The following is an 11,460-nucleotide window of genomic DNA, read 5'->3' on the forward strand; positions in this document are numbered from 1 at the left end:
ACCCTCCGGCACTCCGGTTTTCTCCGAAATCACCCGGAACACTTCCGGTGTCCGAATATAGTCGTCCAATATATCAATCTTTATGTATCGACCATTTCGAGACTTCTCGTCATGTCCGTGATCACATCTGGGACTCCGAACAACCTTCGGTACATCAAAACTTATAAACTCATAATAAAACTGTCATCGTAATGTTAAGCGTGCGGACCCTACGGGTTCGAGAACTATGTAGACATGACCTAGAACCGTTTCGGGTCAATAACCAATAGCGGAACCTGGATGCTCATATTGGCTCCTACATATTCTACGAAGATCTTTATCGGTCAAACTGCATAACAACATACATTGTTCCCTTTGTCATCGGTATGTTACTTGCCCGAGATTCGATCGTCGGTATCCAATACCTAGTTCAATCTCGTTACCGGCAAGTCTCTTTACTCGTTACGTAATGCATCATTCCATAACCAACTCATTGGTCACATTGCTTGCAAGGCTTATAGTGATGTGCATTACCGAGAGGGCCCAGAGATACCTCTCCGACAATCGGAGTGACAAAAACCTAATCTCGAAATATGCCAACTCAACATCTATCTTTGGAGACACCTGTAGAGCTCCTTTATAATCACCCAGTTACATTGTGACGTTTGGTAGCACACAAAGTGTTCCTCCGGTAAATGGGAGTTGCATAATCTCATAGTCGTAGGAACATGTATAAGTCATGAAGAAAGCAATAACAATATACTAAACCATCGGGTGCTATGCTAACGGAAATGGGCCAAGTCAGTTACATCATTCTCCTAATGATGTGATCTCGTTAATCAAATGACAACTCTTTGTCCATGGCTAGGAAACATAACCATCTTTGATTAATGAGCTAGTCAAGTAGAGGCATACTAGTGACACTCAGTTTGTCTATGTATTCACACATGTATTATGTTTCCGGTTAATACAATTCTAGCATGAAAAATAAACATTTATCATGAAATAAGGAAATAAATAATAACTTTATTATTGCCTCTAGGGCATATTTCCTTCACCACCCGCTCTCCCCTGCCCCACTCCGCCGCCGCCATCGCTGCCACTATTCTTCAGTCGCTTCCTCACTCCTCAACCCCCGGCTGTCCATACCAAACCACGTCTCGACATGGCCGCCACCACGCCAGCGCGTTCATAGGAGTTTTGGCCGTCGGTTGGAGGAGTTTTGGCCGTCGCCGTCATAGCCGGTGCTAGAGGGGATACGACCGTCGGCGATGACTATGACCACGGCAGCTTCCGTCGAGTGCTCGAGAGCGGCCTGTAGCCGGCCGCCGACCACCCTTGCTGCATCGAGGTGATCATCGCGGCCTCTTAGCCACCACGACCGCAAGGTGTTTAACACTTTGTCCACAAAGGTATGGACAGTGGAGATGAATTTTTCTTCAACCACTTCATTTATTCATCGGATGATTCGTTCTCGGATGACGAAGATCTTGTGGTGGCTGCACTGGTCATTCACGACCACATTCAACGCCAGCTTCCTCGGTACAGGGGGTCGTGCTCCCAACCTGAACCACAACAGAGAGAGAGAGAGGACACGCCCTGCTCTTCAAACCGGATAAATTCCGACGCCGTTTTCGTACGACAAGGCATGTGTTCAATCGTATCCGAGAGGGAGTGGTTGCTCATGACCCATACTTCGAGTGCAAAACGGATGCCCTTGGCAAGCTTGGATTTTCCTCTTCTCAGAAATGCACCACGACCATCCGCATGCTTGCATATGGAATTTCAGGCGATCTGGTGGATGAGTACGTGCGCATGAGTGAGTCCACATGTCTGCTGTCACTGTACAACTTCTGCAAGGCTATGTGGCAGTGTTTGGCCCTGAGTACTTGAGGCAGCCAAATGCCGCTGATACAGAAAGGCTGTTGGCGATCAACGTCGATAGAGGCTTTCCAGGCATGCTTGGCAGTATAGATTGTATGCACTGGGAGTGGAAGAACTGTCCATTTGCTTGACAGGACCAGTACAAGGGGCATGTAAAGCGTACACTATCATATTAGAAGCGGTGGCTTCACAAGATCTTTGGATATGTCATTCTTTCTTTGGCATGGCAGGTTCTCACGATGATATCGACGTGATGCAGCGTTCTCCAGTCTTCGCAAGGCTTGCAGAAGGCCACTCCCCACCAGTCAACTTTGAGGTCAGTGGCCACCACTACAACAAGGGATACTACCTAGTTGATGGTATATATTCTCAGTGGTCAACTTTTGTGAAGACAATTTCGAAACCCCAAGGTGAGGAGAGATGGAGATTTACCCAAATGCAAGAGAGTGCTAGAAAGGATGTGGAGCGTGCTTTTGGTGTGCTTCAATCCCGATGGGGTATCGTTCGACACCCTGCACTGACATGGAATGAAGGGAAGCTTTGGGAGGTGATGACTGCTTGTGTGATCATGCACAACATGATCATCGAGGACGAGCGTGATAACAGTATCTTCGACCAACGATTTGATTTTCAAGGTGAAAATATTGAGCCCGTGCACCAAGAATCGGCCACGTTTGAACAGTTTACCCAATTGCATCGTGAACTGCGTGATTGTCACACTCATTTGGATCTTCAAAATGACTTGGTTGAGCACATGTGGAATCACATTGGCAACCAATAGATGTATTGGTTCGTCAATGTTATGCAAGACAATTTCGATTTGGTTGTAATACTATTTTAGTCGAGACAATTTTGATTTAGTTGTAAAACTATTTCGATTTGAGACAATTAATATTTGGACGTGCAAACTAGTTTTGAACATTGAAATATGAATATATGGGCATTTTGGCCATGGCGGACATGATGGGGCCAAAAGATGCGTTTGCATGTTGGGCGCATGGCCACCACATCCCAGAAAAGACTCGGACACGACCCCATTACCCTACACAAACTGACGAAAATAGGCCAAAACGGACGTCCTTTGGGGTTGTGCGTTGGAGTTGGCCTCATGGGATCCTCCTGCCCATATGGGATATGCACTTTATCTTTCTTTTTTTGCAGGGTGGGATATGCACTTTATCGCTAATGATTTTTTGTTTCCAGGACACCACTTTGGAATTTTTTTTTAGGGTTTCTGGACAGGATTTTCATGGATCCTGATAAGTGTTACACGTGTGGCACGAACACATGACAATTCGGAACATTTTTTATCGCAAATTTAGTGACGTGAGATGTCCATCTTAGTTATCAAGCATGACAACTTTCTTTTCAAATGACAAATTTCAGTTTGGATTTGTTTTTTTCTTTTCGACACAACATTTGAGATTTTCATTCGTTCTGCTCCGAGAGACCCTGGCCAAGCCTGGTCTTGAAATTTATCTCAAGTTCTTTTGGCTTATCGGTTTGGTAGGCATGTCACGTCAACGGTCAGTGCTCCATTCAAAACACATGGATTCCCCACTAGACGATTGTTCTAAAGAATAAAAAATCACCCCCAAAAAACATGCCATCGAGTTGCGTGCACCACCGTGTCATTCACTCATTAGGCTGAAGCACGCTTCCACGGAGAAAAGTGTTGGTTAATTCATCGTTACCAAATAAAGAACTGGAAACGGATGTGTTCCGCTCCGTTGGTGAACCGGCGACGCTGCCGAACTGGTTTGTCCTTGCCGTTGGAGCGTCGCGGCGCGGAAGGGAACGGACGGAAGGAGCGATCGCGCTCTCGGAGATTTCGCCGTAGGAGCAGTGGGGCCGAAGATGCCAATCCCTGGCTCACCTCGGCAGTTTCCTACGCGGCTCCGTTCCACTCCAGCGGCTCGCTCTTCCACCAGTGGCAGATACTTTTGCACAAACACACTGGAATGCCTTCATAATAACGAAATAGGCCACAGAGGATCAGTTTTGTAAACATGGCCCAGAAGGTATACGTGCGCATGTCCAAAATCACTAGCCTGTAATCTGAGTGCTCTTTTGCCTTACAAAAAGTACTCAAGGACGACGATGGCACGATGAAGATTCATCATTGATGACTCAAGATTTGCTTATCGTACTCCACTACACTAACGAAGGCAGCCTGACTCACGGGGCCATCTCCTCCTCTCCCCACCTACTTAGCCGCCGCCGGAGGAAGCTGGTGGGCAACGCCTGTTTGGCAGACGGTGGTGGCGGGCTCATCTCCTCACACTACAGGAGTCCTCACAGCTGATGTGCGCTGCAGGGTCCTAGACGGCACGCGTGTCGACGGAGGTTGGACACGAGGCGCCAGCCCCAGGACATCTCGGCGGTGGACATACAGTTGCGGCTGTGAGGGGAGCACGACAGTTGTTTGTCATGTCAACGACCTCAATGGTGATTTGCAATGGTGTCGGCGTGGAGCCTGCAGTCTATGGGGCAATGTAGCCCCTTTGCTGGTTCGGCGAGGGGTGGCGATTGACGCAGAGAGTAAACACAACGAGGAGCGCGCGACTTTACCCAGGTTCGGGCCGCACGGAGGCGTAAAACCATACTCCTGCCTTTTGGGTGTATTGGTGATGTTGAGCTCAAGTACACAGAGCGCTCTCCCTCGGCAAGAGGTGGGAAGGGAGCATCTACACGAATGCCTATGCGCGAGGGTTGCAAAGATTCGACCCCTTGTAATGTTGCCCTGGCCCTCCTTTTATAGCTTAAGGGGTTACCACAGTGGCAAAAAGGTCATTACAGGGGTGATTAGACTGATACGGAGCTATCATACTAACTCTGGCAGTTAGGACAAAACACATTAAATGCGTTGCTAGGTGTCATGTGGAGGCTGAAATCCGGCAAGGTTGCTGTGTCACTTATCCAGCTACCTCCTATTAGCGTGACACGCCATCAAGGCGGGTATCAATAAAGGTGACTTACCCCTCCAGCAAGCTGACACACACGGGGTTACGTCCACCTAAGCACCTGCGGGCTCGACACCTCACTAATCAGCGGCCAGCTGGTGAGAGAGGCGGAGCGCTGGTGTTGCCAGGAAACCCATGCCCGAAAAGCTTGCCGGGGGTTGGCTTGCTGGCTCTTTCCCGCCGGAGTGGGTTACTTCTGTTGTGAAACTTGGGCCTTGTTCCAATGCTTGGTATTCTTAATGCGCACTTTGATCTCACGAAGAGCGGCTTCTCTGGCTTAGCTGTATATGAGACTTGGCACTTGACACAAGGATTCGCAGCGCGCCTGTGCATAAGTCAGGGCGGCAAACACTCATGTTTGTTGCATCGGCAGATGGTTGCTTTCCGTTCCTAGCGCAGCAGCGATGACGAATTTTCTTGGTTCTCGTTTTCGGTGGCAGCAGTGACACGTCTTCCTGGTCCTGTATGGAGGCGATTTGAAGACGTCGTGGTTGCGTGCACATCGGTTACTTTTCTTCCGACGGGGCGACCCCATGTTCTAACCATCTCTACGGGACGAAATGTCGATGGGTTTTAGCCTTCATATTGGAGGTTCCCGGCGACACGCTCCAAAGATCAGATTTCTCTCGCTCGATGCAGAGGTTTGGAGTGCTCGACATGGCTCGGTATGGCGTTCGCATCAACAGATCAAGCGATTCAACTTTGCTTGATGCGTGGGTTTCACCCTTGCCCGAGGTAGCCCATGTTTATAAACTTCATCTTAACTACTGTACCTTTGAGGTGGCTAGTTGCCATCATTTTCTAGAACATTTCCGGGGGGTTTATTTGTTTATTACAGCCCGGTATTTTCTAGCACTTCTTTGACTTTATCAATATACATATGACACACGATAAACTATTTGACATTGCTCACATATGCTTTCATTGAAATTGAGTGAACTGTCGGTCTGGCGTGTTCACAATGATTGGAACGACACGAACTTGGTCCCCCTTGTGACTGATTGAGCCTGCAAGTACCTCCTGTCTAAATCAGTTCATTCCCGACCCTGTCCAAAGACCAAAGTGCCAACAAATCCCAGCCACATTGGCCGAAACAAAAAAAACTTGTTCCAACAAATGCCTAACAAATGTATTTTCCGGTAAACAAGACCCCTTTTCTGCAAAAGTGGCGCCCTTTTTCCTGCTAATTTACCTTTCCCCTCCCCTGATCCCATCCCTCGCCCGGCCGCCCAGTTCACACTCCTGCGCCTCGAGCGCGACTCGCCTCAGCGCTCAGCTCAGATCGCCGCACCAATCCTCGGCGAAGGAGGTAATTAACAGCACCCCTACCTGCAATTTCCGGTCTAAAACCGTTGATCTCCACTCCCTGTTAGCTCATGATGCTTCTTTAGTACTACTACTACTAGTAGTAGTAGTAGTAGTAGTAGTAGGGCACCAGCGCTCTGGTCCGAGGTCAGCCTGCCAAACCTCCGCGCCTTGTGTTAGTTAGGTCTGTTCTTGATTTGGGCACTGATCACCTCGTACTTGTTTGGGCGGTAGGGCTTCTTTCAAAGGGCTGGGGTTATTGGTGCTGTTTAGGGTTACTAGAGCTATAATAAGATGCCGGCTGTTCCTTTGCCGAAATTGCTTGTGGCATTGCTGTGTCTGTATGCGCCTGAATCTCAACATTTGTGGCATGTGATGCTTAATCTGTGCACCACTGCTGTTCTTGGTGCAGCTTTTCGTGTGATATTTGCGGTATGTGCTGCGCAATCTTCGTTTACACGCTGTGGTGAAGCACCAAATTTGTGCTTGCTGTGCTTATAATAGACAGGTGAACGATTTCAAACCGCGGACTGAACTTTGTTTCAAGTCTGAATTTGTGTTCCTAACCTTTTTGAGTGCTCTTCTTGCTTTCAGAGAAAATCCCAACGGTTTCCTCGGGCCACCGAAGCTTCCGATTTCGTCTGTTGGAGATATCTTTGAGCCAAAAACTCTTCAGATAGTGAGTCTGAATTCCTTGACCTTCAGCCTCCTTTAGTCAGGGTTCATTTCTATCTTGTATTAATCCTTTTGGTCTGAATTTGAAGTAGCTTGCCTTGCAATTCTACATGATTAAATATGTTTACCACCATAGGATAAAGACTCCTCCTTATTTAAAGTCCAATTGTTTTAGCTAATTATTACTGTCACTGTCTCGTCTCCATTCTGCTTAGCTTCAGCTGCAATTTGCTGTCTTGGTTCAGACAATATTTTGTCTTATACTTCAGCACTGAAGAAAATATCTCCTTGTGTGTGTTAATTGCAGTCTTGGAATACCTACAATGGCAGCAACATACCCTATGCCTGATCCACCGGTGCTGAACAACTATGCTATTACTCAAAGATTCGACAACTCTGCTACAGAGACAGCCGGCAGAGACAAGTCCATAGGCTACCTGGACATCTTTGTCCACCAGGCGCGCGACATCCACAATGTTTGCATCTACCAAAAGCAGGACGTTTATGCAAAGCTGAGCCTCACAAGCGACCCACAGGTGTCGTGCTCGACCAAGGTGATCAATGGGGGTGGCCAGAACCCGTTGTTCGACGAGGGTCTACGGCTAGACGTGCGCAGCGTGGAGGCATCGCTGAGGTGCGAGGTGTGGATGCTGAGCAGGGTGAGGAACTACCTGGAGGACCAGCTTCTCGGCTTCACCCTCGTTCCTCTGTCAGACATCCTTCTGGCCGATGGAAATCTGGCCCAGGAGTTCTCCATGTCGTCCTCCGACCTGCTCCACTCGCCGGCCGGTTTTGTGCGCCTGTCCCTGTCTTATGTCGGTAGCTCTCCGGACGTCATCGAGATCTCATCGCTCAATAAATCGGCGTCGGCGGTCACCGACTGTGGAAATGGCAGCCTGGATCCTTGTGAGATCGAAAAGATGGAGTTCCCAGACCTGAACATGGTGAACGAGAATGAAATGATGGTCTCCAAGTATTTCGAGATGGACTGTGACAGTGCAGCAAAGGCTGAGACCTGCAAGTTACCACAGCATGATGCAGATGAGCCTGGTCCTGAGGTCTCTAAGATCACTCCCAAGGAGTATCCTGACGAAAGCCCTGTGAGCTGTGTCTCGACCACAGGCTCCTCCCCGGAGCTGTCCCCCATGACGCAATCGGTCTCTGAGCCGTCCGAGACCGCCGTCGCGGCGGCATCCTCCACCGGAAGCCAGAGGGAGAAGAGCCAGGGTGTTACTACCGATGGCGAGGCCGATTCTTCTGAGGCGCCATCCAAGGATGAGGTTGCCCAGCCTGCAGTGATCACCGTGAACCTCCAGCCCAGGGAATCAGTTGTCCAGCAGGACATAGTTGACATGTACATGAAGAGCATGCAGCAGTTCACTGACTCCCTTGCGAAGATGAAGCTCCCGCTGGATGTCGAGAATGGTAGCCCCTCGGTTGATAACATCGACTCGAGTACAACTGAGAAACCGTCGCCATCGCCGTCGTCCAAGGGTCCTAGGGTCTTCTATGGAAGCAGAGCCTTCTTCTAAGTTGCTGCTACTGCTGCTAGCTAGGCTGGCTCATACATACTCTGTTTGCCTCACTAAGGAGGCTAGACTCTCACTGTAAACTTGTATTGCTAATGGTGTTATGCTTAGTTAAAAAGATGGATATTTTTCATAATAATTCCAGAGCTGTAGATTCAGCTTGTGTAACATAGTATACTACTGCATGGAAGTAACTTGATGATACTTTCTTCTATATTTGAGTTGCCTAGAGTTTTTAGTGCTAAATGTGTGAAATTCTTTGACCTTCAGAAGGATTTACATCAGCTTACACATCAGGAAACTAGTGTCATTTGCACAATACTTTATTGAGTGGCACCAATTATTCCACGATGTTAGATTTGCCACCAATTACAGGAGAAAGGTGGTAACTCGACCACTGCATAATCGCAATGAAACAGGAAAAAAAATAGTAGATGGCAAATATATGTCAGGAAGCACAGACATACCAAAAGTCTTGAATGGACAAGGTGGATTTCAAATGGTACAGAGATCCTCAAACCCAGTTTCGACAAGGAAGAGAAAAGATAAACTCAAAACACATTTACGGTCCAATGAAGTGCTGATCAACATAGAACTACAGAAGATGTAAAAAGTTTACATGATTCAAATCTCCCTCAAGGGGAGAATTCAGTGATTTCAGGGATCTAAAATCAACAATTCAAAAAAAACAGACCAACTTAAAAATCATCGTCATCCTCCTCGGCCATGTGCTTTGCCAGCTCTTCCTCCTGCTGGAGCCTTTCTCGGCGCTTCTCAGCGCTCTCCTTTTCCTTATGAGAATTCGGGGGGAACCTCATGGCCTTGACCGCTTCATTATGCATGTTGAGGCAGAAAGCGATTCTGGAGTTGAATGCAGCCTGGGGTTCATTTGTCGAGTAGACATCGCCAGTTTCTTTCGACACCATCCAGCCATTTGCATGGTCTATGGTGGCATCAATTGCACCATCTCTTATGGCCTTGGCTACGATGCACTCCGCATCAGCAACAGGATTCTCAGTGTCTAGCCTTAGCTTCTTCGCAATATCAGCAAGGGAGATCCGCGAGTATGAAATGCTGATGTTGCGTAGTCCAGTTCGAATGACGTTGTGGCGGAGCCTCACGATCAAATTGTGAGTCCTGTCTGCACTGAATGTGCTTGCAAATTTGTCTGCAACAGCTCTAAACAGTTCCAAATCGCCAATCCTGACGGCCTAGACACCAATAATTCAAATGTTATGACTAGAGCTTTCCAGACAGTAACATGAGATTTAAAAGAAGACTGGAACTTACATTTGTAAGCTCAAAATATGGTGCCAAAGCTTCCTTCATTCCTTTCTGCATGAAAACAGTCCTCTCTGGGATCTCCCCAAGAAGCAGCCTTACTATGATAGCCCATTTATTGCACTGAATCCTAAAACCACGAGCTGCAGCCGGTGCCTTCCTAGCAGCTTGCAGGAGGCTTTCTTTAGCATCAGTGTACTCCAACTGAATTGTTCTGATTTTCCCCAAGTAGAAGAGGTACCGGCAGAACTGTATTAAAAAATGTTAACAGTTGCTTGAGTGTATCAATGAAATCAGTTAGACTGCAGGAAGATCTCACACATCAATCACCCCAAAGCATTTTTAAAAGAATAGCTAACAAATAAACTAGTTTCATAAAATTTAAATGTACTGGTGTAATGCATCTGAAACATAATACAATTACTAAAGTGCAGATAATGATTGGAAGAGGCAGATGAATTACTTGCTGGTTGGAATGGGCTTCAAAACGTGGTGCCTTCGACCTAAGTTTCTCTGCCTGGTCATACAAGTTATAGTGGAGGTAATTGCGGAGAAGCAGGTTGAGCAGGGTTTCCTGTTATCATGAAAAAACAATGCATTTCCATATATTAGCACAATTTGACAGCATAACACTTAATCAGCAAGAACCAGGAAAACAGAACTACCTGACCAAGCTCATCGTGATGTAAAGTTGCCATTCTATGTAACCCAAGGAGATTACTGTACAAAGAAGCAAATATGAGCGATGAATTACAAAACAGGGTAAATGGAATCTAAGGAAATACTAGAGTAGGGGAAGATGTAGAAGTTGACATACCCACGAATTTCAGCAAGGGTGTTTGTAAGTTCATACACATATGAATAATAAAAGTATAGTCTAGAAGCCAAAACATCAACAGTTCTCCTGTTCAAGTTCTTCAGACGAGCAATGCTTCCAGTTGCGCATGCTTTAGCCTAGAGACAATTGGAGAACTTTAACTTAATAATATGTTGCATATGCTGCACAAAATATATCACTATATAAGACATACCTCGTCGTATTTCTTCTGATCAATGAGGAAAATCAGAACAAGCAAAGAACAATATATTTCAATCTCAGGAAGGCCATGCTTGATAGAAATCTGAGTTGCTGGAGCTGCTGCATCAATATCCATCTCAGCTTCATCTTCCTAAAAAGTAACAATAGATGCATACCATGATTAATGAGTTTTGAATAACAGAATAATATTTTTAAAAGCAAATCTAACTTCAAATGTTTTGTTCTCTAAATTATGGAGCAGGTGGCAGAAGTCTAAATTGATCGGCTTCAAGAGCATCTTCGGCTCCTCACATAGAAAGGTCGATTAACTAGTATGTAACAAGCTTCCTGACATTCTAAAAAAACTGAAGTTATCTTGTAAGTGGCAAGTGGTGATCAGCCTGGTAATCAGTTTAATGGGGTATCATCATAACAGACACACAGATTTGGAAAAATACACCCTACTGCTACAACTCCAGTAACAAATTTCCCCATGTATCTAAACATACGGCAAGCTCCCACATGCAGAAGGAGAAGAAATAAAGATGCAAATAAATGACGCAAGCAAAAAATGACACGACTAGAATTTAATCACACGATGAAAACAGAATTACTAACTGAAGGCAAATAAATAGATAATCAGAATCATACGATTATTAACAAGAAAAAACTAGCAAGATACTTGCCATAGGATGCTGTGAAACAGTTAATTATGCAGTGTGCAGATGATAATCACGTATAAAAGGGGGCGCCTATGTGTCAGGTGCCTTTTCTTTGCTCTCAGTCCATTTTTTACAATCCAACGGCTCTGGTCCTTCTTCCACCT

The 11,460-nt window shown here is 46.4% G+C and overlaps 2 protein-coding genes across 5 annotated transcripts in view; one reads left to right on the top strand and one right to left on the bottom strand.

Annotated features, from left to right (window-relative positions):
• The first annotated feature begins 6,034 nt into the window (after nt 1-6,034).
• On the top strand, nt 6,035-8,549 carry LOC119291394. 3 transcript variants are annotated; one of them, XM_037570143.1, is made up of 4 exons: nt 6,035-6,135; nt 6,544-6,639; nt 6,726-6,810; nt 7,114-8,549. In XM_037570143.1, exon 4 carries the CDS (start codon nt 7,130-7,132, stop codon nt 8,336-8,338), a length of 1,209 nt encoding a protein of 402 aa, XP_037426040.1. In that variant the 5' UTR covers nt 6,035-6,135; nt 6,544-6,639; nt 6,726-6,810; nt 7,114-7,129; the 3' UTR covers nt 8,339-8,549. The 3 variants fall into 3 exon arrangements, with proteins under 3 accessions (XP_037426040.1, XP_037426041.1, XP_037426042.1); XM_037570144.1 differs by lacking the exon at nt 6,544-6,639 and having other exon boundaries at nt 6,041-6,135; XM_037570145.1 differs by lacking the exons at nt 6,544-6,639; nt 6,726-6,810 and having other exon boundaries at nt 6,049-6,135.
• Nucleotides 8,550-8,799: 250 nt separating this feature from the next.
• LOC119291395 (probable 26S proteasome non-ATPase regulatory subunit 3) overlaps nt 8,800-11,460 on the bottom strand; it is an 8,728-nt gene continuing 6,067 nt past the window's right edge. For both annotated transcript variants that reach the window (XM_037570147.1, XM_037570146.1), the window contains exons 3-8: nt 10,648-10,785; nt 10,434-10,570; nt 10,282-10,336; nt 10,080-10,190; nt 9,626-9,865; nt 8,800-9,546 (exon numbers count right to left, since the gene is read on the bottom strand). In XM_037570147.1, coding sequence (XP_037426044.1) covers nt 9,034-9,546; nt 9,626-9,865; nt 10,080-10,190; nt 10,282-10,336; nt 10,434-10,570; nt 10,648-10,785 — 1,194 coding nt within the window. In that variant the 3' untranslated portion in view covers nt 8,800-9,033. The remainder of the gene's footprint in view (nt 9,547-9,625; nt 9,866-10,079; nt 10,191-10,281; nt 10,337-10,433; nt 10,571-10,647; nt 10,786-11,460) is intronic.

Source organism: Triticum dicoccoides, chromosome 4B, assembly GCF_002162155.2.
Source record: "Triticum dicoccoides isolate Atlit2015 ecotype Zavitan chromosome 4B, WEW_v2.0, whole genome shotgun sequence".
NCBI lineage: Eukaryota > Viridiplantae > Streptophyta > Magnoliopsida > Poales > Poaceae > Triticum > Triticum dicoccoides.